The sequence below is a fragment of the Python bivittatus genome, unplaced genomic scaffold (genome assembly GCF_059951505.1).
Source record: "Python bivittatus isolate LINGU-HERP-01145 unplaced genomic scaffold, Pbiv_v1 ctg000700_np1212, whole genome shotgun sequence".
Taxonomy (NCBI): Eukaryota; Metazoa; Chordata; class Lepidosauria; order Squamata; family Pythonidae; genus Python; species Python bivittatus.
This window is the reverse complement of record NW_028277098.1, coordinates 53,983,233-54,010,886: the sequence shown is the minus strand read 5'-3', so window position 1 is coordinate 54,010,886 and position 27,654 is coordinate 53,983,233. Positions and strand designations below refer to the sequence as shown.

Below are 27,654 nucleotides of genomic sequence, written 5' to 3'. Positions count from 1 at the left end.
GGGTTCATCGTCAAGAATGTTCTAGATCTCACTTAATGTCCCTTTTTCACAGTGGCAGGAAGGAAGCAATTATTAAAGAAAAAAGGGGGGGGTCAGATAATAATTGTATTGTAATGGTCAAAATGCAATATTGGTCCTTAGGGTGTCATCATGTACTATAGCAGCTCCCTTTGAGGAAGGAGGTTTTCATATATTAATTTTGTTTTAAGAGATGAATTGGTTGCATTTATTTAAAACATTTTATACACTTCTCATTAAAAGAAACCTCCATGCAATTTATGGTTTTTGTAGATATTTATGTTGTTTTAAATTAAATTTGGATAGTCTAATGAGTAGACAACAGAATATTGGGTATTTTCATGGCTGCAGAGACTGATGCTCCATAGCTGGAATGATACTGAATCTCCATCTATTAGACAGTCATCAGTAAATCTTAACTCTTTCTATATTGGAACAAATATTCTACTGCAGAGACTCTCATTTGGGGGACTATTTAGAAATCTGCACTACATTTAACTGTTAATTATATAACATAAATATTATTAATATTTACATATAACAATTTTATCTACCCATCTATCAGAAGACTTTTTTTTTTTTTTTTTTGGTGCCTTCGAGTCAGTGTTGACTCCTGGTGACTGCCTGGACAAGTCCCTGCATTTTTCTTGGCAAGATTTCGGAAGTGGTTTGCCATTGCTTTCTTCCGAGGGCTGAGAGAGAGTGACAGGCCCAAGGTCACCCAGCTGGATTTGTGCCTAAGGTGGGACTAGAGCTCATGGTCTTATGGCTTCTAGCCTGGTGCAGTAATCACTGCACCAAACTGGCTCTCATCAGAAGACTAGTATTATCTGATTTGTTCCTAAAGGATCCAGAACAGAGATGAGCAGCAAAAAACTTGGTGGATAGTTTTAGGAGAGTAAAAAAGCAGACCCAATTGGACTTTAGTTCCTAAAAGTTCTCTCCAGACTGGGTAAATGGGTAACAAGATGGTAAAAGAGATTCAGAATAATTAAGTGAAAAGCATAAATTTGTAACTTGGCATATACTGATAAAATTGGAAATCGCAGTGACTTAATCTGAATGAAATTTTGGGGTTGTGGTAGCATGGCTCAGTGTGACAACAAAACAAGATAATCTCTATATGGAATGATAAGAGAAGGGACTATTGACAATACAGGAGCTGACTATTATATTCTGTTTTGGAATGCGGGGAACAGCTCTTAGTTGCTCCATCTCAAAAAGGATACCTTTGTGCTAGAAAAGGAATCACACAGGACAATAAAAATGGCCAGTAGATTGTCATGCTATTTCAGGAGGAAAAGATGTATCATATTCTGACCTTGCTTTAGAAGGAAAAATGGCATTGATAAAAAATTATACAAGAGATGAGGAAAGAGAAGAGAGTTTTCCCTGTCCTTCATATTGCTGCAAGTTGGTTTGCAGCAGACTCAGGTCAGGTCAGACGAATGGACGACACGTGTTTCTTTCCACCCTGGAGATGAAGTTACTGTGTCAAGATCCTAGCTCTCATACACCTTAGACTTGAGCCTAGTCATGCATTTATTTGTTAGAGTAAGATTCCCACTGCACGGATGAAAAAGTCATAAACTTAGGATCTTTTCTTCGCAAATACGGGAGTCGCTCAAATTATAGGCCGGGGATGGTGGACTGTAGAAAGGATGGAACGAACACGTCCCTCTTGTTTCCATCGCTTTTCTTGGCATGCGCAGAGGAAAGGCGCCATCAGCTTGGGAACTACATTTCCCGTCGTACAAGGAGCAAGGCGCACATGCGCAAGCTGGTGCCGCCAGCGGGGAGGGCTGCGCGTTCTCGTACGGTGATGGCGGTGCGTGGACGCGCGGCGGTAGTAGCAGCAGTAGCAATGGCTGCTGTGGATCGGCGGCTGCCGAATCTCGATGACTTCGCGGGGCAGAGCTGGAGTGCTTGGGTGGAAAGAGTTGGGCCACCTACTACCGAGACAGGTGAGCGCGCCTATCCCGCTCGTTAACCCTTAGGCGGCGAGGGGCGGCGGGGGGAAGCGGGGGACACTTCTCCGTCGCCGTTTCTGCTGCCGCCGCCGCCGCCGCCGTCGACGAGCTCCCTCCCTCCCTCTCTCCCTCCCTCCGCCCGCCCCAAACAAAGGAGCCGCCGGGTCCTAGCGCCGCGGAAGTTCTTGCCTGATGAATGCTGCTTTTTGCAAAACCAGGTTTCCCGAGATCTCTCGAGTTCCCAGAATTGATTCCTCTGTCGAGCCTGATGTAATTGGAGGGCATACTGTGATCATCTTGGTGCCGATCGGAATCTTTGTTCCCAGTGGATTCCACACACAGTCCTATGTAGTTCTGTCCTTTGCTTTGATCCCGCCTAACATGAGCTTACTGTAGTTAGTTATGCCCTATTCACAGGATTCCCCCTGACTTTTGATCTTTACTGTTTTTGAGTCCACAGTTATGTATGAAACAGGCTATATACATTCCCACTAGGATCCTTGAGCCCTGGTTTAACTGTCCCCATTTCATCTGAGTGTTCTTTCTTTCTGGTTTTTTTACAGCCACTTTTTCTACTTTCTCAGAAATAGTCCATGCTTTGATATGCCACTGTGGCACTTACAAAACACAAAACACATCGCTGTTCCTGAATATCTTGAATTCTCTGACTGTCCATGATCTCCTGGATCACTCTGGACGTGCTGGTTTTTCTTCCTCTAAATGTTCACATTTGCCCTTTAAACTCAGCCAGCTAACATTTTGCATTGATTTTATCCTTTAAATCTCCTTATAGCTGATTCTCAACCAGTTCTTTTAAAGTGTTTTCAGAAATTTGTGTTGGCTTTACCTCCAGCTGTGTTGTGTCTCTGGATTTCCTCCTCTTCAAGTTATTCCGTTTTTATTCAGATCTTTGCCTAGGCCACTGAAACTGGTCCCCGCCCATCCATCCGTTTCGCATTCCTTGCACCTTCTCTTCCATCTTCTGTAGCAAGCTCCTTTTGCACTGTTGGCTTGGCCACTAAATTATCACCCACTAGAATTTCCTTGCCTCTGTTTTCCTCTCCTATCAACCTGATCCCTGGCATCCTGATTCAGTGTCTCCATGCTCCTCCTCCTTCGTTTTGTTTTGTCCCTTGCTCTGTCAGGGGGGCAGGTTGAAAGTGCATTAACATGGTGGGTGGAAGTCTTGGCCTCTGGTAATTTTTGTCCTTGGAATCGTTTGGAAGCATTTTGCCTTTAGTGTCTTTGACTTTCTCAAGTGCAACCTGACAGCAGACTCCAGAAGGGGCGGTGAGAGTCTGCGGAGCTGTCCCTGGTGATGCTTTTTATATTGTTGAGCTTCTCCCTTCCCCCTCCATTATCTTGATAGAGTTAGTGCCTTCGTATAATTCCTGATCTACTTCCAGATCTAGCAGAGTTGGCGTAATCGCTCCTGTATTTTCAGAGATTTAGAAGCAAGTTATAAATTTTCCTTGCTAACAGCTTCCTATTGGACTGTTTTATTTACTTGCTTAGCATCCACCTTTTGCTCTAATCCTGTCAGGTTGCAGTGCTCAGTTATTTCATTTGTTAGCCCTGCAAAGGTTCTGAGAAAGTCATGTTTTTCTTGGAGCCCATACATTAAAAAAAAAAATTAACTATTTTGAATTTCCATCTTCTGTTTTGATGCTGAAGCAGTTGATACACTATAACAGGTACATCTTGTCTTTGTGAATGCACCAGGTGGTGTGAAATCTATTAGATGCAAGCAAAGCATTGTGTCTTGGTTAAAGTCAGGAGTCAGGTCCTGGTGACCAGCTCTGTGACACATTCACACTGCTAATTTGGAGTCACATCTTTGCATTTGACCTGCAGACACTTGTGGGCATTTCATGAATGCCTGTATAGTGCAAAGAGATTCCCATGTGGAAAGTGGTAGAAGAAATATTAGTTCTAAATCCATTTATTTGATTTCTTATGTACATGCTGGGATTGGGTACCAATCCACATTATTTGGGGCAGGTACATGCACAGTGTAATAAGAAAATGTTCCCACTTTAATGAAACCAGAGTATTCTGGTTTAGAACATGACACCAGTGTAATTTAGCATCAGCAAAATTTTGATTCCAGGAGCCAAAATCCAACAGCATTTATTTACCTTGAAATTTGGGAATTCCATTTTGAAGTCCGTCTTAAGGCATCTGTTTCTGAAGCTTGGTTTGATTGCTGGGAGAATAGAAATACTTATTCTAAAAAGGCATAAATCACATATGTATACTGTTGTTTCATCCCATGCGATACAAGGATACCTCTTACATATTCATCTTTACATATGTGCTTATTGAATGCTGGTGGATGATAGCTATTTGAAAGCTAAATGAAAGAGTTTTCAAATGAAGCCTTGCCACAGGAGTTGATCAAATCATGTTCTTACCCTATGGCCACATTGTTATAATTTGCAAAGCATCCATGGGTGGAGCTGTATGCTTGTCACTGTCTTCTACACACCTCTTGATTGATACAGATTGGCAGAGCAATTCTGCTGAAACAGCAGGCAGTGGAGTCTGAGATTCAGCAAGTCCACTACTATAAGCTTGCAGAAGCTCAAGAACATCTGCTATATTAGCAGAACTGATTCTTAGGGACCCTTATTTTCTTGGCAACTTTAAGAACTACTATGATTATTACTGTTATTAAATTAACTCCTTCTCTTCAGTGAAACTCAGGGTGACCTTGGGCAAATCACATACTCAGCCTTACCCTTTTCATAGGGTTGTTATGAAGATAAAAATAAGATAACCCTTGCACAGACTTCTGCTCAAGCTCCTTTGGAGGCAAGGTGGCATACAAATGTAATAATTTTTCATCAAGAAGTCAATTTCATATACTTTTGAAGGGGAAGGGATTAAATAAAATAAACCCCTGTTCAACTGCAAATGGGAATATTGTGTTATCTGCTGTGAGTTGCAGATGGATCTTTTCGGTACTAGGACATAACATAATTGCAGAGTGCTACATGGCAAGTTTGGGAAGGTGTGATGTGTAAATGAGATGGAAGTTCCTCTTGCTACTTATTTGTCTTGAAAGACGTTGTAAGTCTATTAAACCTACTGACATAACCATGCATACTCTCTAGTAAGTCTTACTATATAATATGAATTAATTCTAAGTGAGCATGCTTTGAGTTGAACTTTAAGGGGTAGAAAGTATCCATTTTAATATATCTGGATGTCATAGGTTCTCGTTAGCATTGATAATGTATCTTCAATGGTTTTATTATTTTGGCTGATGGAAACAATTTTTTAAAAAATTTGCCTAGTGTCTGATCTGGAAGAAAACAGTAGGAATGGGAGAAAGAAGATTGATGCAATGACCCTCATTAAAGAAGGTAAGACATCAAACTCTCTGGTGAAACTTGAGTTGTGGAGACCCTTGGTCCAAACTCACCGTTCTGCATTTGTAAATGCTCTGCAAAAGGAAAGGAATGAAGACGGTTATAAGTATTGTGTCTGTCTGGAATGGCAATTACTGTATTTTCACGCAGCAGGTGACCCTTAACTGAGACTGTACAGACTTCTCAGTTCTGCAAACAGAAGACTGTTGTTTTGCTTGCCTATGTAGCAGTGACATGTCCATAATGACGCTGAGTGATGGCCAGAGTACGGTTTGCTGCATTATGACAACCAACTACACTTTTTCCATAGTGTAAGATTTGTTGGGAAAGGAGAATTGAAATGCATAGAACAAATCCCTGGGCAAATGCCTTGATGGTGGCATTTTCTGCTTTGCTACATCATGGCTGGCAGCAGTGGTAAAAGTGACCTATTCCATGATTGTATTCTTGTGTTTCAGTGAGGGTTGATGTTTTGCCCATTCAAGATGGACTTTTCCTGATTATGGCATGAACTTTGCCGTGTCTTGGGATACAGGGGAGGAATGCTCCTATAATTTATTAGGAAATCAATATAGGCCAAGCTTAGCCTTGGGGATATATCTTCCTTGATATCTGAATGGTTTTGTAGATTTTGTCTTGAATCTTCCCATCTTGCCTCTGTAGCCCTTCCATTGACCAAACAGTTAATGTGATCTTTCCAGAGATTTGAGATAACTTAAACTGTTCAGTTTCTATAGCTATGCTTTCTTTAGTTTCAAACTCTCTCCTGTTTCTGTTCCATTGCTATGATTTTTAATAAGATGAAGTTTCATGAGCCCCAAGCAAAAGCCACCACATTTTGTCCAAAGATCATTGTCCATAGTTTCCCTTTTTATCGTATTATATGATCTCAGCCAGTACATTTCTTAAACCAGAGTTAGTGTGAAACAGACTTATAAAGGCTCCAGATGACTCATGCAAATGAGTCAGGGCTGCAGGGAAGGGCCCAATATGTTTATTTTGTACTCAAAGTGTTCTTTTCTGACCTCAAATATCAATCATACTCTGTCCATCAGCTCAATAATTTAACCAGAACATTCCAAAGAAATGTTATTGAGTGAAAACTATGCTAGAACCTATGCTAGAATGGATAAAACCAAATCCAACTCATCCAACTCCAGTCTCTGTTAGTATTAATAGTTAGGAAAATATGCCCTGAGTCACCAACTGCCTGTACTCCGCCAAGAGATCAGACAGCTTCCTCTTTCTATTTTGTGTGTGTGTGTGTGTGTGTGTGTGTGTACATATGTGTTTCTAAAGAAGTCCTGTTCTTTATTAGAGTAGGGAAGGCTACAGACACAGATTAAAGTCCTACTAGAAGGTAAGAATGTTGACATCAGAAATGACATCGGGAACTTAAATCATTTTTCCAGATGAGATTATTCATACCTTAAACTCTTCAGGCAGCCCCTTCTGGTTCTCTAGCAGACCTTTAGAAATGTGAATTACCCTCTGTCCTTCTCACTGGACACCCAGGCCAGAATTTTCAGTTGAGCCTCTGCTGTGCTTTTGTCTGACTTTTGCAATCACTTCGAACCAGTCAAGCCCTCAGATAGTCTGCAATTAGTTGGGCCTTGTCCCTCCCTCCTCTTTGGCAGTTTTCCTCTCTTTCCTGCCCTGCTGCCCTAGGTCTTTTCATTGCTTTCTAGCCTGTCTGTGACTCTTTGTTTTCCATTTCTGCTACCCCAGCTGTGCTAGGAGGTGGGGCTGCTTGCTGCCAACGTTACAGAGCATAGGACAGCATGTGAGAGCCCCCTTTGCCAGATGATAGCCATTTGTTCTGTCACCTTTTTGTTTTTTAACATGTGTGCCCACATTAGCAGGGATAGGCAGTCTCCAGACTAGATCTGGAGGCCACATCACTCAGTGGCAGTTTTCTAAATTGAGCAGCTGCTTGTGAAAATATCAGCCTAGATGCTAGTAATGCATAAAATCATTGTATACATGTTGGAGTACCTAATTTGGTAGTCAAGTATGAGATCTGTCTTTTTCAACCCAATGCCCTCCACATGTATTTGATTTCAGCTCCCATTATCATTGGCGGGATATCATTGGCGGGATATCATGAGAGTTGTAGTCACAACTGGTGGGTGATGAGTTGGGGAAGGTTCCTTTAGGTTGCTGATCAAGAAGTCCTTCAACTAAGAAGTAGGTGCTTCTTTTGCTAAGTAGAGTATAGGCTCCGCTGTTCAGCTGTAGCATCTCCCGTTGTCGTGGGATGACTAGCCAGTTAGAACAGAGAGCATTTGGCTACCTGGGCCTGACTTGATATAAACAACTACTTATTATAACTGAACAGTGAACCTTGCCAGCGCTGGCTTTTTCATCTGCACCCATACAAAGCAAATGGCTTGGTAATATTCCCAATTTATAGTTGAAAAACAGAATCCGAGACACGCTATGAAATAATTGTGACCGACATGCAACTTTTCCTTCTCAGCTCCGTGTCTCATTCTCTGTTCTTTTGAGTCAGGAGGGGGGACTCTGTGGTTCTCCAGAGGTTGCTGAATTACCACTTCTTGCCATCTCCATCGGTGAGTTCAGTGGTGGGGGGTGTTAGTAGCTGTAGCTCAGCTGCATATGGAGGGTTCCAGGCGTCTCATCCCTGACTTAACCTGTGCTTCCAGGATAGGCTGGGCGTCTCATTTTGCCCATGGGTTTGTTCAAGTGTTTCTTAGTCTACAAATATTGACAGGGTGACATGGGCCTCTTCCCTGGGTGCGCTCTCATCACTCGCATCTCTTGTCCTTTCAGACATGTCTATCTTTGGTCACTGCCCAGCTCATGATGAGTTCTACCTGGTGGTGTGTAACCACTGTGGCCAAGTGGTCAAACCTCAAGCCTTTCAGAAGCACTGCGGTAAGCTAGGCAACCGACATGCCAATTGAATGTCTGTAGCCTCTCAGGGAGAGCTTGGGAGTAGTGCTGCTGCCCAGTTGGTGGGGAGGGGGGGTACATGAGTGAAAGGCCCTCTTTTCGGTTTCCTTCCTGCAAATTAGGGCAGCTCTTCTTCCCTAGGATTGCCTCTTAGTGAGCAAGGAGACTGCTGGTAAGAGAGCAGCCAGGAAGACAAAGGGTACTTTTGGATCATGTTAGCGTCATGCCTGAGATGATATTTTGCTACTCACACCCCAAGGTTGGAAGCCAGCTAGAAAATGGCCAAAACTACATGTCTGCATAACTTCTGCAATATAGTATGTAAGATACATGAATAATTATGTACATCTTAACAGAGCCATCCTTAATGGTAAAAGACATTATTTGCTAGAGTAATGCTTTGTTTGAGTTGAACATCTGACTGACCCTTTTCTGTCCTAGTGCTTGCCGGATATGTGGTATTACAGCTCCCGCCCTTCCCAGCTGGCCTAGCTGCCTTCCTCCACATTCTAACTTTTACAGATACAATTGTGTTTGGCCATTTTTTAGCTGTTTTTCCTTCTGTGATCTCAAAATGCAGCTAGGGAAATTAAATGTAGGAAATTTCCTTTAGCAATCATCTGTGAATTATTTACCTTCATCTCAACTTTTTGCCTTTATCCACAGCTGGACTGTTGCCTGGAGGGAGATGAGGGGAAGTTATCATTTCACTAGGATTATCAAAATCTCTCTGCTTGCTATCAAAATCTGTTCTGAGTTGAAACAAGCCAAGTCAAGGGTCTAAATTTGAAGCCCTTTGACAACTTGGCAAGTTGCAATTTAGTGTGTTGGCAAATGAGATGCAAATGGGTGTATAGGGTGACAGAGTTATCCAGAATATGAGCAGAAGTCACATGATGCAGCACCCTTGCTGAAGCAAAATAGATTGGGTCTGCTCAGTGTTTCAATGGACAACCACATAGTATATCACTTTAAATTACATGATGGAAGAAATGCCATTTTTATTTCTGTTATGTATTTATCCCCTGGGCTTTATGAATCATGCCTAGAGGAACAGAATAACACTGTGTATGTTGCTAGTGGCAGCTCCATAGAGAAAAATGTATTGAGATTGTCTTTGGAGCCCCATGGTTGTATGTTGGTGATTGGCTATGAACAGTTAATGGCTACTCTTCCCTGAGAAAAAGGAAAGAGAGAGTAACCTCTCTGCTGTCTCCCAGCTCTGACAAAGCTATCTGGGACAAGCCTGGGAAGATGAACTTTGAGGGTTGCTAGCAGAAAGAGCCAGCTTGGTGCAGTGGTTAAAAGCATCAGGCTAGAAACCAGGAGACCATGAGGTTTCCTTAGGCATGAAGCCAGCTGGGTGACCTTGGGCCCGTCACTCTCTGTGGAGTCCTTGGGGTTCTCTGAGCTTGGTTCTTTTCTTGCAAACATTTCATTACCTGGCTAGGTAACATCTTCAGTGCTAAAATGGGATGGGGTTTGCTCTCTATTTATATATTGTGGCCTGCCTTGCCAGTGCTGGTGGGGGTGGGGGTTTGTTTTGCTCCTCAAAACCCCCACCCCCACCAGCACTGGCAAGGCAGGCCATAGTATATAAATAGAGAGCAAACCCCATTCCATTCCAGCACTGAAGATGTTTCCTAGCCAGGTAATGAAACGTTTGCAAGAAAAGAACCAAGCTCAGAGAACCCCAAGGACTCCACAGTTCAACCCTGAGCTACACATATTCACCTCTATTGGCAGTCACTCTCTCTCAGCCCTGGGGAAAGAAGCAATGGCAACTCTCTTCTGAAAAAATTGCCAGGAAAACTACGTGGATTTGACTGCATAGTCAGCAGGAGTCAAGACTGACTTGAAAACACTATATAGTAATAGCAAAGACTTAAAAATGTGTTTTGGTAAACTGAAAAGCTGTACAAATGTGCCTGTAAAGTTTGGAAGGTCTAGGCTTAGCTCTAGATGCTGCCATGGACTTTGGCTCAGTAGGTTCTGGGTGAAAGTTCAGACTTAGTAACAACAGGTCTTTCCTGGGGCATTACTATATATATAAAATCAAGTTTGCAGGGTGGGGTGGAGAGTAGATTAGGAAGGGAAAGATCCAGAATTTTGCAGTGAAAAGTATCTAAATAATTTTTGACTGGAATGAAATACAGAGATTGCATAAGCTGTCTCTGACTTGGTTGGCCAGGAATTCAGTTTTGACTGGGAGGTGAGTGATCAGGTTAAACTACAAATTATAATTTATTTATGTTGTTTACATTATTTTTATTCCTGAGTAGGTTTGGGGAGGGACTACAATATTTTGCTCATGGCTGATGAAAGAAATTGGGAATCATAACATATTTGTAGTTGAATAACAAGGACTGATTATGGGAAACATGCTTTTGCAAGGCCTGGCTTACTGTTGTACCTACCCCTCTTCATACCTAAGGCAGAACTGCAATTAGCAGTCTGGTTGCTACCTCAGAGGATCCTTCACTGACCAGCCAAGCTTTCTGGCTAACAGCATTGTTATTCCCACTTAGAGAGACGTCATGGACCTCTCAGCAAACTCTGTGGCCGGGTGCAGCCTTCGTCCAATTTGCAGAAGTGCCATGCAGTCAATGGGCGGCCCATTGTCAGTGGCAGTCATGGATCCACCAAATCATGGAGGGAAAAATCCCAGAGCTTCTTTAGTCAAACCCAGCACATGCCCGAAAAGACGGACAAGATGCCGAAGGACAACCTATGGTAAGAGGGTCTGGGGTTCTTCTTTGTGAGTGGATAAGTCCAACCAGTCTCTCTGAGAATATCTCACCTCATGTATACCTTGGAGAAAGCAGTCCTAGCTATGAGTTGGTTGGTTGAAGTGCAGTAAGAAGGAGAAAAACAATCCTCTATAGGACATAGGATGCAGCATTTCCTGAGGTGATACAGGGAGCTTGCAAGCACTTCTAGGGTTCATTTATATTTTTGTTCTGTAGGGTTTATATTTCATACAGAGTAAGAATCTTCTTTTGGAGATTTCTATTCAAATGGTTGCAAACTCTAGATGCCCCACCTAAAATACAAAATGGGTTATTTTCCAACAATGTTGAGTTGCTTCCAGCTTGGAACAGCACAGCTTCGAGTGTGAAACACTTCTGAAGTGCTCAAACAGCTCATTTTGCACTTGAAACAGCTGTTTCACATGTGATTGGGCTGTTTTGAGCTTGAAATGGTTCAGACAAAAAGGTTTTGCACACTCTTAGTTTTATTCATTTATTTATGGTCCCATTTGCCATGGATAGTTCCAAAAAAGATGATTTTTGAAACATGGACTTTATTTTTTAATTCATTTTAAAATATGTATTTCAGCCTTTCCTCCTTTATGGTGGATTACAGCTCCAGAAGAAATCAGAGCAATAAATAAATCAGATATTAATGATACAAATAAGGAATACTATGTACTCCCTTCATGCCATTTTGATAGTTCTGTGATTCCTTTCTATTAACTAATTAATTTGATTTATTTAATTATCAAATGTATGTAAATGCTTATGGCAAAACTAGCACACAGCAGTTAAAAAATCTACAGTCAGTACAATAATCAGTCAGTTTTCTACATTATAGACGACAGCTTGCTCATTTATTTAATGATTAAGGTTGAATTCTTTTAGTGAGATCACAGTGTTCGAAATATTTTTGAAGTCTGGCGAGAAAATATGACTGCTCCCTTGGGTTCAGATAACCTCATTTTGGTTTCGGAGAATATTTACTAACAGGTGAGCTATGATGGCAATTGTTCTAAAGGTGGTTTCCTTGGCTTGGTCTTTTGATGGCTGAAGGTGAACTAGAAGGCTGTGGTTGCTAGGTGCTGGGATCATGCATGGAGTTATCCCTGATAGGGCTCCCCACTTTTTCCAGATTCCTGTTGTACCGTCTGTGGAAGCTGGCCTTTATTTTCATGTCTTTTCCTCTCCTACTTTCTCCTGTACCCCCTCTATTTGGGCAGCCTTCTCATGCAGTGATTACATTTGGAGCACCAGCCCAGCTTCTCCTTTTGTTCATAAATATAGTGCTAATAAAAGAGGAAGGCAGCTTTGCGAAGAAAGCTGCTGCCAGAGTATCCTGGTATAGAACTCCAACTGTCATAATGGCCTTTACAGGGCCTCCAAGTTATTTCCTTTGGGAACTTAGATGAAATACAATTCAGAAGATTGTGTATGACATTAAGACCAAAGTATGTATTTGTTTTTGGCTAAGACATGGTTTATTGTTTGACACTGAGCCGCAGCTTGAAGCCTTGATTTTGTTGATGGTTTACCAATCCTGGATTTTAAAAGAATGGCTTGTTATTAGACCTGAAACCAGAATCTTGGTTTATTCCTGTTTGTTTTTGGGCTCCACTCATTTCTTCTGGATACTGGCAGAAGTGGAGAAAACTCACCACTTAATACATAAGCCAGACTCTGATTTGTTCCTGATTTGTAAATACATAGCAAGCACAGCCAATAGAGAGGTAAAAGTGTGACATTCCTCAGCTGAAGTGGGAGAAATCATGATGCTGTTTTGCCTTCCAGCTTGTTTGTGCCTGTTGTAAACCTGGAGAAGATCTCCAGCCTTCCAAAGTCCGATGGAGATGGAATCAAGGCTCCCCCTCTGCTTTCTGACATTGCCATTCCCAAACAGTCTTCTGTTAACTCAAAAGAGGTTCAAGGCAAACCTTCCTTCGTGACATCACCAAAAGAACTACTGACATCAGCCAAGGGTGGCAGCACCTCCATCATACCTGCTGACACCTTGAACAGGAAACTGGAGAATACTCCTAGCCTCAGTGAGAAAGAATCTGGTGCTGTAAAATCTTTGAAGAAAATATCACGTGAGTCTTGCCTTTCTAACTGTGTAATCTTCTGGCTGGAAGCAATGTAATAAGTTAAACTGTCAGGAATGTTACATGATAGTGTCTTTTTAATGGCTGGTATTGTAAAGATGAAGCTATACTTCCTAAGCAAAACATTTCCCATAAATCCATTCCATATTTCATCTGTAAGGAAGAGTGGGTTGCTACCTCAGTCATAGGGCAAAGCTGGAAGAAAGTTCTGTGCAACTTTTCGCTTCCCTAGTAATCTTGAAGGGAGAGGGCCAGGAAGAAGCTAAGCTGCCACCTTAGAAGCCTCCTTCCATGTGTATTTACCACCTTTCTCACTTCATTATTGTCAAAAGGAAAAGGGTGTGTGTCCCAGCCACTTTGAAATTTTGGCAAAACCAGTATATCCAGTGTGCAAAACCAGTTTGTCCAGTCTAATCCCATGAGGTTGAGCATTTATCGCATGTGCACACTACCCCTGACTGGATGGGAAGGGAGGGGAATATTGCATGTATCAGCTCACTTTTGTTCATTCGGCTAAGAGATTACAGGACTGGATGGAGGATATGTGATATGACCTACTTAGCAGCAAGAGGAAGTGAGTTTTGGGGGAAAGAGTATGGTCTTCCCCAACCCCCAAAGAATTTCTCTTTTCAGTAAATACTATCTGATCACAATTCTGGGCCAAGACGAAAAGGATGTCACCCTAATCTGTCTCCCAAAGATATGACTCCATGTAGGCGGAACTAAAGTGAAACAAAGGTCAGCAAGAAAATAAATATCAAAATACAAAATGAGACATGCCATTCATTTACACAAAGAATTGTATTTAATGTACTTATGCATCTCTGACAGCAAAAAGTGAAGGACTGTTGTTTTGTTTTGGAAATATTGCATTTTCCATAGGGGGGCTGCCTTAAAGGATCAAAGGGAAACAGGCAATTGGGAGGGGAGGCATGTAATTGGACACCAGGAGACATTCAGAAACGTGACTCTTTGGCTGCACTTTTGCTTTTGCATTTAATTCTGTATTTGTCCCCACAGGGAAAGAATGTGACTTAAACCGCCAATGTGGGGTGGTGAACCCTGAAACCAAGAAAGTTTGCACTCGGTTACTGACCTGCAAGGTAAGAGGCTGTGTAGTGTAAGCCTGCTTCCTGCAGTTGGAGAGATGTGGGGGACAAGAGAGAGGTGCAGTGCAGCAAGATGGCCTTATGCACTGCTGCTCTCACACATTTCTGATGGGATATGCTTCTTCTTTTCAAGAGGCTGTCCTCCTTTGTTTTTAATGGCAGTCTGGCATGGGGATGTTTAGCAGGTGATCTTGTATCTCCATGCAGAGAGCTGCTTCATCTGCACAGTGGAAAGGGAAGATGTGTCTTAGTGAAGGCCCTGTAGTGTCCTTCTAAGGATACCTTATTGGAGTGCCAGCAGGGTCATTCATTTGGGGAATCAAAAAAGTCAAAAATGGTGGTCTCAACCATGTGATCAAAGCCCTTCCACTTTGTATGTGCGTGCAGTGTTGATGCATATGTGCTTCGATTGTGCATGGTCACAACCACCAACTTTACTTTATTTACTCCTTCCCCTTCAGATATTGCTGGTCCCACCATATCTAGAGGGCATGAAAAATTGTTTTTACATAGCCAGTTCTCTACTCCAAATGTGGCGTCAATTTTGGATGATAGTGTTGCCTTGAAACCATATTCAAGCTCCTAAACTGGCAGTTCTTGTATTAAGATAGTTGGATACAAGCTAGCTTTTGGATGAAAGAATGTTCCTATTTGCAACAAGACTAGGGTGTGCCAAAATATGGCAAAACTGTATTGTATAGAGTCAGAGGAGCCTGATCAAAGAATCATAGAGTTGAATGGGATCTCAAACTTAACTAGTCCAACCCCATGTTTGGTGCAGTATCTCTTAAGTCACTCGGTAAGCAGGTCTGCTGAGTGCAAGACATCCACAACCAACAGAAGACAACCTAGTCTCTGTTTTGAAGATTTCCAGCAGAGGTGAGTTCTCAACCACTCCCCAGTAATTGGTTCCATTCTTGAACCACTCTTGCATTAAAAAGCTTCTCCTAAAAATCTACCCTCCTGAAATAGACAAGTCTGCATTTTATTTATTCATTTATTTCTGTATTTCTGTATTACGTTACATCCTGCCTTTCCTCCAAGAAGCTCAAGTGGATAAATATGAAGTCACTCCTCTTTTTATTCTCACAACAATGTGAGTTTGGTTGGGCTGGAAGAAAGTAATGGCATTGGGAGTTTTATTTAGTGTGTACTTATAACCAAACAACTGGTCTAAAGTCGCTCAGTGATCTTCATGATCAAGTGGTAATCTCTGAGGTTCCAGTTCAACACTTTGCTACACTGGCCCTCTCACTCTCTTCTATACAACAGTCCATTGCTTAATAGATCTCATCATCCCTTTGCTCAATAACCACACATTGTGCAGCTCTTCAAGGCTTATGAACAAAGTCAGTTTAAAAGAAAAAGAAAAAAAAATAGTGTCACTTACCAGAATTTCTAGAACTACTTAATAAAGTACAGGAAGGAAAATATTTTAGTAAAAATGCTGCATACACTTTTATTGCAATAGAACACTTATTCAGTAAGAGCTGGAAGCCCTTTCCTAGAAGCAGTGTATGAAATACGCCAAAGCAGTATATTTTAACCTCAGCAACTTTAAGATGTGTGGACTTCAGCCCCCAGAATTCCCCAGTCAGCATGCTGAGGTCAAGAAACACTAAAACATTTGAAACTCTTTACTTTAGAGGGGGATAGTTGAAATGAGAAGAATGAGAAAGTATTGACATAATAGAACTCAGGACTCTTCTTCAAATGGCACTTGCTCTATAGGTTATGATCATGCATCAAGTAGGGTGATGGCTGCTGCTCTGAATGGTTCTGACAGGAGGATAGATCTGTTATTGATTACTAGTCCTAATAGCCACATAGATCAGCTTTTCCCAGCCTAGTGTTCTCCAGCTGTGTTGATACAAGTTCAGTGTTTCTGGAAAGACTATGGTCTGTCCCCTCCTCAAGAAGCCATTGCTAGTTGAAACACAATTGGACAATTTTTGTCTTTTCTTCAGATTTCCCTTTTTAGGGAAGGTAGTTGATTTCAGCTTCAAAGGGTTCTGGAGGAAGTGGATTATCTTGACCTCTTCCAGACTGGGACACAGGGACAAGAGAGCATTAGTTGCACTTGTTGATGGCTTTTGATGGGCTCAGGATGGGCGGATAGAATCCATCCTGGCCCTCCTTGTGCTCTCAGTGTTTTTTAATTCTTTTTGGACTGATTTAGGGGATTGGGGAAAGCAGGCACAATGTTACAATGGTTCTCCTCTTTCCCCTTGGGCCATTTCCAATTCATGTTGGTGAGGAGGGAGCAGTCTAGCTCTAGACTTTGTAGAGTGCTTCAGGGTCTATCCTCTGTCCGTTTCTGTTTAACATCTACATGAAGCAATGGGGGGGGGGGGTGTCATCCAGCTGTATGGGGCAGTATCATCAACACACATGATATTCAGTTGTATAAGTCTGTCCCTGGCCATACAAGTGATGCTGTCAAGGTTCTGCCCCAATGTCTGGAGGCTGGTGGGATCTGGATGTGGAAGAACAAGATTAATTGTAACCCAGCAAGACCAGGTGGCTGTGGATTTTGGGCCTGCGCGATCTGGCTCTGGAGGGAAGGTAGCATTCCCCTGCTCAGAGCCAGAGTGCAATTTGGGGGTTCCCCTGAATGCACAGTTTTGATCATCTATTAATTTCTGTTGCTGTTTTTAACAGTATGGTTTGTTGCTGTTTTTGATTGTACATCACCTGGAGTCACAATTGTTTGAGTTGGGTGACAATATAGATTTTATAAACAGATAAATAAATAAATGACAGACACCAGGCTGGGTAAGGCTGATAAAGAATTACAGCACTGAGAAACTTGCCAATGAATACCACTGTTAGGAAGCAAGAAGGAGGAAAAGATGTGGCTTCAGTGTCAGATGCATTATAGGAAGCAGAATCTTGCTGTGATAGACCAGTGTTTCTCAACCTTGGCAACTTGAAGATGTGTGGACTTCAACTCCCAGAATTTCCCAGCCCCACATCTTAAAGTTGCCAAGGTTGAAAAATATTGGGATAGACCTTTGTTGTCATCTCATATTGCTGCTATGTGTTGTGTAAGTCCATGAGTTGCTGGGAGTCGGGCAGTGTAAATAAATAAAATCAATAAATTAATGGCAGAATGCAAATGCAACCTACTAATTAAGTATGCCAGTTCTGCTTATCTGGTCCTGCTTATCTCAGGTTGGGAAAGCATTTCCAGTGTTTTGCACTAGGAATAGAGATAAAAGATATGGTATGTGTATGTAGGAAGGAGTTTTCTCCTTCCTGGGGTGTCCAAGGTATATTACGATGTTTACCCCTGAAACCCTTGAATTTGGCCAGTGATTTTCCCCTTCCTGTTGCTTTGTGATTTATTTCATGATGATGGCAAGTGAATCATGAGGGGGCTTATGCAGTGGCCTGGAGCAGGAATGGGAAAAGCCTGAAGAGTTGGAGCTGCAACTCAACCTCTTGATTTTCTGAAGAGTTGCAAGAGGCTCTTCAGCGATGCTATGGTATCACCAACAGAGGCATGGCTGATACATGTTGGCCTATTTGGGGTGGGGGGCAGTGGAGATGGTTTAACATGGTGGTTAAACATAGATGGGACTTGGGAGCATCTAGGAGCAAATGGCTTCCATTTCAAACCACCTCGTAATGTGAAGCTCAAGTTACTTTTGCTGTAAGACTTCATATAGGTAGCATTGTGTTTTTATAATCAGGTATGTTGTGCACATAAATGAAGAAGGGGAACGGTTCCAAACGTTTAGGATACTTGCTTTAGATAAAAAGATGTTTTGTGGTAGTTCTGGGGATTGATTAATAGACCAAGAGGCAAGCCATAGCAAAACATTCCTAGTAAGGTCCCAGCATCACAAAACAGAATTCACAGTCAGGACAGCAAAATATAACATAAGATAATATACTGCAGTTGAGTGTGGTGAATAAGTAAAAATCCATGTAAGGGAGTGACAGCTGCAAAAAAGGACAAGAGAAAGATATTGCATAATGAAAAAAAGAGAAAAGGATATTTGCAGTAATAATGGTGGAAATAAACATTTGCTATGGAAGTAGGTGAAAAATGCTGAAGAGCCTCCTATAGAATGAATAGAATTAAAAATAGAAGTGGTGAAATGATTTAGGATGAAACTGACTAAGGGAATGCTGGAAAACTTATTTGAGTTAGCAACATGTTGAAGATTGGTATTGAAATAAATGCTGTAAATAGGAGTGTCTAAGAAAAAAATGATGGAACTCACGAACATTGTGAGAATCTTGAAAAAAATTATAAGGTTGCAAGCATAGATGGTGTTTACTGGATAAATGTTGAAATGTGGATGTGGTTTCTCTATGAAGTGTCTGTGCAACTAGTTTAACATACAGGTAGTCCTCGGTTAACAACCACTCGTTCAGCAACCATTTGAAGTTGCGATGGTGCTGAATGAGTGGTACTTACAACCAATCCTCAAAGTTCTGTCCGTCCCAGCACCCCGTGATCATGTGATCGCATTCTGGGTCCTTGGTAGCCAACTTGCACTTACAACAGTTGTAGCTTCCTGTGGCCTCATGATCGCCATTTGTGACCTTCCCTGCTGGCTTCCCACAAGCAAAATCAATGGGGAAACTGGCAGAGAAGGTCATAAATCACTTCTGTAAGTTGCTCCCACTCTTGCCACTTTTTCCCCTGAGGAGCTTGGCTATGGAGTACAAGATCTTGGGGTTTTGTACTCCATAGCACATGCGCACACCCGCAGCACCCCCTCAACTGCAAACCATTGTGCACGCACACACAGCCACGCTGGCGTGGCACTGCAGTGGCCACCAGTGCACTCTCCTGCACCCAGCAGCAGCCACCCCCAGCCCCACTGTGCTTGTGTCAAGCCATCATGGCCACTGGCACAGCTTCCCACACCTTGCAGCAGCCACCCTTGGCCCCACCACACTTGTACCACACCGCAGTAGTCACTTACCTGCCTGCTGGCCTGCTTGCAAGCCACCTGGGACTTGTAACTTCCTGCCAGCTTTCCCATTCCATTGACTTTGCTTGTTGGAAGCCAGCAGGAAGTTGTGAGGAGATCTTTACTTAACGACCCGTGATCTTCGCTTAATGATGGCAACAGGGACTGTCAGATTGCCATCACTAAGCAATGCAGTCACGTGACATTGCTCTTTACGATGACATTGCTTAGTGACAGAAATTCTGGTCCCAATTACGTCATTAAGTGAGGACTACCTGTATGTGTGAAGACTGCATCTGTGCACGACCAGTGGAAGAATGTCGTACTGTGCTCTTACACAAAAGAAAAGATAGCAAGAGTGAATATAAAAAGTATAGGGAGATCAGTGTGTGGGAAATTGCTTGGCAAAATCCTGATTATAAGGATTCAAGAGATGCAGCAAAATTCAGGAAGTGCATTGTAGCTGCATTGATAGAGTGTGCACCCACTCTAGGGGTGGACAGATCTGATTTTTGCTTTACAGCAAGTCATTGAGTAATTTATTTGTTCAACAACATTTATAAGCCACTCTAATCCATACAGACTCTGGGCAGTATATAACAAATTAAAAAATACAATACAGTAAAAACAAAAAATTAGAGTAATAGTGGCAAACAAACTATGGGCCAAAAGGAAAGTTGGGTCTGCTTAAGATATTTAAGTTAAGATATTTCATAAGAAGGGGGTTACCACTAAGAAGGTCTATATCTGGTCCACACCCCGTGAACTTTGCCATGAGAGGGGAGGTGACATTGGAGAAGGTATGAAAGAACCATTAAGGGAGGAAGGAAGAAGCGAACTGTTAAGAAGGCAGTTGGAGAAGAGAATACAGTCTAGAAATTGAAAGAAGAGTGAGAAAGAAATTCACCTTGGTTTTGTTTACTATTAAGATCAGAGAGAATCTTAGAGAGGCTTTCAAGAATCTTTTATTATACCCTACTACAATAGAGGAGCATTCCTAGAATCCCATTGGTGTCTGTTTCTTGACATGAATCCTCAACAGCCATCCCTAGATGATTGAACCAGAGAGGCATTTTCTGTTTAGGAAAGATGTGGGCTGATATAACCTGGTACTATGCCATGAAGAACTTTAATGACTGGCATTTTGAATTAGACCCAGAATCCTGTGACCAATGCAGTGACTTCAAAATTAGTATTAGTCTTATCAGCCATCTTGCCACTGCATTCTGAACCAGTTCCAGTTTTTGGGTCTTAAACAAAGGTATCCCCAAATAGAGTGTTATAATAATCTGAGTGGTGATCAGGAAATGAGGAACTATCACTGAGGCACCCTAGTTGAGGTAAGATCATAACTGATGCACCAAAAGGTTGGACAAAGTCTTCCCTGACCATTCCACCTGCTGTTTCAGCAGGAGTTGAGACTCTGGAACAACTCCTGAGCCACTAATCAGCTCTTTGTGGGGAGTATGATCCTATTGGGAATAACTGCTAGGACCACTGTTATTGAATTGCCCAGATGTTTACCGACAAACAGCAACTCTATCTTGGAAGGATTTAAACAGAGTTTGTCTTGCCCTATCCAAATCTTTACAGCCTCCAGACATCAGTTCAAGATTTCTCCAGCTTGGTCCTAAGTGGCAATGTATACTGGTTGTCATCCATATATTGATGACACCTCAACCCAAACTTATCTACCTTAACAGTTTCCTGTAAATGTTAAATAACTTGAAGGGGAAGACTAAGGCTAGAGAACATATCGGAGTTCTCTAGGGATCAACTGCTACCCCCCAGACCACCAACTGGAACTACCCATTCAGGTAGGAGCGGAAACACTGAATGATGGTGCCCTCAACTCACAACCATTGCAAGTTGTCAAGAAGGATACCATGGCCAATAGTATTGAACACCATCAAGAGATCTGAAAGGATCAAGAGTAGCGCCCTTTCCCCATCTTGATCCACATGTAGTTTTTCTACCAGAGTGACCAACACTGTTTCTGTCCCATGACTAGGTCTGAATCTAAACTGAAAAGGATCCAGATTGCCATTTTCTCTAGGATCCTCTGTAACAAATTCTCAAACACTTTTTCAACAACCTTTCCTAGAAAGAGGAAGGTTGAAACCTGGGTGGAGGTTATCAAACAAGGTTGGATCTGAGGAGAGCTTCTTCAGGAAAGGAAGCCTCCTTCAAGGCTAGTAGCACTATACCCTTCCCTTGGAAGTATTGACAGTCTCAGTCTATCACTCATGCCCTGCCTCCCATCCCAAAGGAGTCAGGGAGGGTGTGGATTAAGCCAGCGGTGGTGGTATTCAGACTGCATTTATTGATTTAGAGAAAATATATGATAAAGTGAATCAACTTGAATGATGAAATGCTTTGTGAGAATATGGAGTAGAAGATTGGTTACTGATGGTGATGAGGTATATGATGGAAATAAAGCATGTGTTAAATAGAATGCTTGGAGAATGGTTCAGTATTGAGCAGGGGGTAAGACAAGGATACAGGATTTCTCTAGGTTGCTTAATGTATTTATGGATAAATGTATAAGGAATGCTTGCAATGATGTTAGAGGTGTGTTGGTTTGGGCACATGAATATACATGTATTTTTGTATGCAGGTGATGCTGTGTTGTTAGCTGAGAACTGAATAATTTGCAGTGAATGTTAGAGTGTATGATGCAGTGAGCAATGTAGATGTGGTAATTATGTTTGACAAGGAAATGGAGTGAATGATTTTAAGTTATACATAAATAAAAAAAAAAACCTAGAACAAGTAGATGGATTTGTGACCTTGGTAGGATGTTTATTAAAGATGGGGAAATGGATTGAGAGATTTTAGGATGTGTAAATACTCATAGAAACATAGTGGGTACTATGCGTTCTGTTGTGAGGAATGAACGCTTGTTGAAAAAAGTGAAAATGGCTGGGAATAAAAGCATGCTTCTGCCTGATTGGTTATATGGAAATGAGAATTATATATTTCAGGAGAAAGATAGAAGAAAGTTGAATGGGATACTTAAGAAGGGCATAGGGTCAAACAAAAATGTAAAGGGTTGAGAATGAATGTGTGCTGAATGTGAAATGAATATGAAAGTGAGTGACCAGTCCAAAAAGTACACCATGGTGGCTTGGTCACATAGAATGAAGGGGAATTGAATTGCAAAAGTAATACATGAAGGAAGAGAAAGTAGTTTGAGAGAAAGGGGAAGACCAAGAAAGTTCTGGCTGGATAAGATCTTCAAAAAGGTGAGAAGTTCAAAAGACCAAAGTCAGTGTATAGGTGGTATGTGGATATGGTGGAAGGAAGGATGGTTTGCAAGGACAGAAAGACAGGGAGTTGTATCATGAATAGTATTGGTATAAACTAGATTTATGTATGTTTCCTTTTATTTTTCTTATTTCATACCTTCTTTGTCTTTGTCTTACTGTTCCTTACTCCCTTTCTGTGCCCTGCATAATATTACCCCAAAAGATAATATAATATAATATAATATAATATAATATAATATAATATAATATAATATAATATAATATACATATGTAGCAAGTGCAATGAATATATCTCTTTAACATGGCTTTGGATAATTTCCCGTTGTGAATAATGTCACAGCGTATGCAACTGTATGCAATCAATTTTTCTCTGCTTTTTAACATTAGGGCAGATTTTTTTTTTCCAGCCAAACCTTTAACAAATCTTGTTTAATTTAGTACCTGTCAGAAGCTGCATGCATTCCCACCAAGTCTTGGGTTCAGGTTAAGAACTCTTCCAAAAGATGCTATTGAACTGTCATGTTTAATGTGACAGAAATGGAAAATTATTAAACACAGGGTGTAGTTAATGTTTAATTAAATTGAATCATATTAAATTTAGCTTTGTCTTAGTTTTGATCCCAGTATCAACCAATTTAGATTTTAGATTTTTTTTAAATCCTGCCTTTATTATTTATGTAAATAACTCAAGGGGGCGAACATACCTAATAGTCCTTCTTCCTCCTATTTTCCCCACAACAACCATCCTGTGAGGTGAGCTGGGCTGAGAGAAAGTGACTGGGCCAAAGTCACCCAGCCGGCTTTCATGCCTAAGGCGGGACTAGAACTCACAGTCTGCTGCTCTCTAGCCTGGTGCCTTAACCACTAGAGCAGACTGGCTCAGTTCCTGGAGTATGGCCTCCTGGGAGCCTATCTTGTGGTCCTCATCCCAAGAAAAGATTGTCTACTCCCATATAAATGATGATTTTCTAACCTTAACCTCTGCTTGAGTTCCAGCCTCTCAGAGACTTCTAACAATGTTCACTAGAGAAATGTCACATACTCTTCTCACAAGATTGTACCACTCATGGGTTTTATGTGGGATGTTCTTTATTTGAAAGTGGCCTGTCAGCACATCCTCTCTCTGAGCTTGCTCTTCCACCAGCCAGCTGATGAATCTAACCTATCTATCCTGCCTGTGCTCCAGATCCATTCTGTACATCAGCGTCGAGAGGTACAGGGCCGCACCAAGGACTTTGATGTGTTAGTGGCTGAACTGAAGGCCAGCACCAAGAAAGGCGAGTCTCCCAAAGATAAGAGTCCAGTGAGGAAAGAAATAGCTACTGAACGACTATCGCAGGACTTCTCTTCCATGTCACAGACTTCTTTGGTCCTGCCCAATGTTTCTCCTTCTTCTTGTCACACAAAGCAACCATATTCCCACTGTGCACTTTCCAGGTAAGGCACAGTTGGGAGGAGGGAGCATGTGATGGTATCTGCCATAGATTCTGGAAATTTGATTCTCAGAAAGCTCAACTCTTATCCTCCTCTGGTTACTTTCAGATCTAGGGTTTCCTCAGAGAGTGACCCTGATGACGTGCCTATTTCTTCTTGCGAAATTGACCACCGTCTCTACCGTTTCCCGGCACCCAAGAGCACTGGGCGGGTGACAAGTGAGGAGAGTGAGGATGATGCCACAGAAGATCCCCGCAAGTTAGACTGCCATTATGCAACACGACCACCACATCCCCAGGCAGTAAGCGACAGACTGAGACCCATCCTGCTCTATCTACTTTGTGCTGTGTGGTTTTGATGGGAGGTACTCGCCAAATGTTAAAAGCGGAGCTATAGGGGAATGGAGTTGTACCCATGAAGCTGTGATACAGCCTTCTAGTGCATCGGTTCACATATCACTCTAAGTGAGTGATGGCGAACCTTCTGGGCTCAGCGTGTCAGAAATTCGGGAAATGCCTAACTTGACTCTGCTGGTATGTCCTCCCACCCCCCGAACAAAAGAGAAATGATTCTTTACATATTCATTTATTTTAAAAAAAATACAGTCTAATCATGTGTGGTGCTATGTATTATATAAAGAAACGTCAAATAATTACAAAAATGAAATACAGGTAAAACAAACTCAGTTTCTTTGGTAACTCAAACAGGGAGAATAGTTGTTGTTGGGTGTTTGGTGTGTCACCCAAAACATTGTGGTGTGTCACCTTTGACATGCGTGTCATAGGTTCACCATCACTGCTCTAAGTCATAATGTGATGTGTTTGTTTTTGGCTTAACATGATCTCTGAACCCAGCCATTATGCTTGTTCAGTAATGCTTAGCACAATGTGCAAATTGAGCCAATATGTCAAGCCTTTCGTCTACCTAGTCAAGTTTTTGAAGGGCAAGAAGTGGCTTTCCAAAGGAAAGGAACTCCTCCTAGCTTTGAGATTAATAATCCCTTTAATTCAGTCGACCAGAGCTTGAATCTTGGGGTTAACAAATACATAGCTTCTCTGCTCTAATAAAATGTAGGTTGAATCCACACAAAATTAATTGTTCTTGGAAATTAACAGGATAGATGTGACTTAGTCTCTCTTTTTCAGAAGCTGAAGAAATAGAGGCTAGAATGAATAACTTGCTTGGTATAAATTGTATCTCCTGCTTGTCATTGTAGAATTTGAGGGCATGCTTTTTGCATGATTTTGAGTTCCTAACGCTTTCATCCTTCCATTTACCCCTCCCCACCACAACAGTTCTGCACTTTTGGAAGCAGATTGGTGAGCCCAGGGTGTTATGTGTTCAGTCGACGGCTGGATCGGTTCTGCTCTGCACTCAGCTCCATGCTGGAGAGACATCTTAGCTCACACATGTGGAAGTAAGTTACCCTAGGAGAACGGCAAACAAATTGGGGGAATAATAGGAATGTGTTTCTGCCTTTGCATAGTCATATATGTGCATATGGGCACGCAGTGGAAGACCAGTATAATGTCTTCATATATAAGAAGTCAGTCCTAAGTCACAATATGATAGAGTCTTATGTATTTCTCAGAACAAGTCCTGATTTATTTATTTATTTACAGTTTGTATCTCTGTAAATAAATTTAGCAAACACTGAGTGGCTCACATAAAATTGTATTCCTAAATTTGTACTCTTAAAAGGGATTTAGCAGCAACTATCAAACACTAGAAATGTCTAAAGGTTGGGCCCATAGTGCACAAGAAGAAAAAAAAATGGAAAAACTACAAAAACAGCACAGACCCTCCTTGATCCTGAAAATTCAGTGATATCTATGTATTCATTTCTTTTTTAAACAACTAGGTTTTCTGCATAGTTACATGTTAAAAACATATAACAGTTACAGTGAAACAGCTTAGGTAAAAAGCAAAGTAAAACCACTAACAATATGTAACAAAGGAAAAATAAATTTTAAAAAATGCCAAGGATAAAATGGTACAAAGATTAAGAAGTACCAAAAACAATTGTTAAAAGACTGAGAAATTGTCTTTACCTAGTGCTATCAAAAAACCCCAAGTAATAATAGCTGGGTGGATTTTCATATAGAATTGTGCCACAAGCCATTCATCCAGTTTATTCAGACTGACAATCTTACACTGTGTCATCATTGTGAAAACTTGAGAGAGGTGTCAACTTTGATGAGAGTTTTTCATTTTCATTCCAAGCAAGAGTGGAATTTTTAAAAATTGTGTATTTGTTGTATTTTACAGTTATGTATCTCTTTGACAGAAGTGGTCTCTGGGAATTAAAAAAAAGATATCTGGATCCTTAGAAACAAATAGGGATCAGTTGAATATTTACTGTGTCCCAATAGGTATGCCCACTTTTACACATCATACACATGTTTGATAGGAGCTAGTCATGTTTTTTTAACTTTTATTCCACTGCTTCATCATCAGTCACTTTAAGCCAGTGCCTGTAGAAACATTTGTTGAGCCTCTGATGTTTGGGGGAGGGGGGATTTTCTCCAGTAGATGGCACTGGATTACCAAGTTTGATGGTGTATCTTTCATAGACAGAAAACCTATCTGAACAATGGGTGAGTCTAGCAAGGGAAGAGGTTGAGAGACGATCAAAAGGATACATGTATTTTCAGGCTTCTGTTCTTGCAAAGACCTTTAGAATTTGACACAAATAGGGGCAAAAAAAGAAAAAGAAAGGTTTGAAATCTGAAGGAGAACAGAGGGATCCTGTATAATTTTGGAAATATGAAAAAAACAGAGCACAGTGATCCAGTACTGACATCTGGGCTGAGTAATTGAAAGCTGGTATGTTAAACAGGCTTTGCTTCTTAACTGTTTGTTTTCTTGTTTTGGCCTACCCAGAAGGATTCCTCCAGCTGCTGATCATCCAATTTCCACTACACTATCCCCGATGCTTTTGGGCTTCTCTACTTCCAATACATCCCCAAATTACAATTCCTCTCTGGTTTGCAGCCTTCCCCACAGTACCCCGGGCAGGACCTCTGCATCCTGGGCAACTTCGGTGACCATGGCATCCAGGGACAGCCGTAACCATCATGGTGTGAACTATGCAGTTGGTTCACCCCATGCTGCAGCTGCCTGTAGCCAGTCAGACTGCATGGGTGGAAGCCAGTCCATCACCTCCCCACTCCCAGCCAATACCCCATCACCCTCATTCAGCAAGTTGCCTTCGAACAAGGCCAGCAAGTCCTCCAAAGCCAAGGAGATGGCTGGCAATGTGGAGCCAGAAGCCTTAGCTCGGAAGCGCAAGCAATCTCCCAGTGCCCCTGCTAGCCCACCATACAAACAAACTTGTTTCTTAGATCTGGGCAAGAACAAAGCAGCTGGCTGCCAGGTGTCCCATCCATCTGCCAAGGCCAAGACATCTGTGGTGGCTTCCTCCAACCTTTCCCTGAATGGGACAGTCTCTTCAGGGGCCAGAATCAAGAAGGTCAGCCATCTGGATTGCAGGGCACCTAGCCACATGCCAGTCAAATCCTCATCACTGGAGAACCAGGGCTCCTCATTGAACGGTCCAAAAACACTGCTGACCAACTGCATCTCTGATGAAGAGGCCAAGAGACGCAAGAATTCAGCCACCTACTGTAGGCCAGTGAAGACCAAGCACTCGCCCTCACCCATGCCTTCTTGTTCCTCGTCTGATTTAGGTGGCTCAGTCAGAAGGAAGAAGCCAGTTGTCTCCTTTGAGGAAAAGCAGAACACAATGAAGGTAAGTTCCTATCTTGGGCATCGTAAG

At 41.8% G+C, this 27,654-nt stretch overlaps 1 protein-coding gene across 3 annotated transcripts in view; it reads left to right on the top strand.

Moving 5' to 3' along the window:
* Window positions 1-1,804: 1,804 nt before the first annotated feature.
* The window catches only part of ATXN7L2 (ataxin 7 like 2), a 33,442-nt gene continuing 7,592 nt past the window's right edge, over window positions 1,805-27,654 (top strand). For 2 of the 3 annotated variants that reach the window (XM_088154224.1, XM_088154223.1), the window contains exons 1-10: window positions 1,841-1,982; window positions 5,288-5,356; window positions 8,156-8,260; window positions 10,807-11,011; window positions 12,823-13,121; window positions 14,154-14,236; window positions 23,629-23,879; window positions 23,985-24,177; window positions 25,172-25,293; window positions 26,760-27,627. In XM_088154224.1, coding sequence (XP_088010350.1) covers window positions 1,841-1,982; window positions 5,288-5,356; window positions 8,156-8,260; window positions 10,807-11,011; window positions 12,823-13,121; window positions 14,154-14,236; window positions 23,629-23,879; window positions 23,985-24,177; window positions 25,172-25,293; window positions 26,760-27,627 — 2,337 coding nt within the window. Of the gene's footprint in view, window positions 1,983-5,287; window positions 5,357-8,155; window positions 8,261-10,806; window positions 11,012-12,822; window positions 13,122-14,153; window positions 14,237-23,628; window positions 23,880-23,984; window positions 24,178-25,171; window positions 25,294-26,759; window positions 27,628-27,654 lie in introns of all 3 variants that reach the window. The other variant, XM_088154225.1, reaches the window with a different exon arrangement.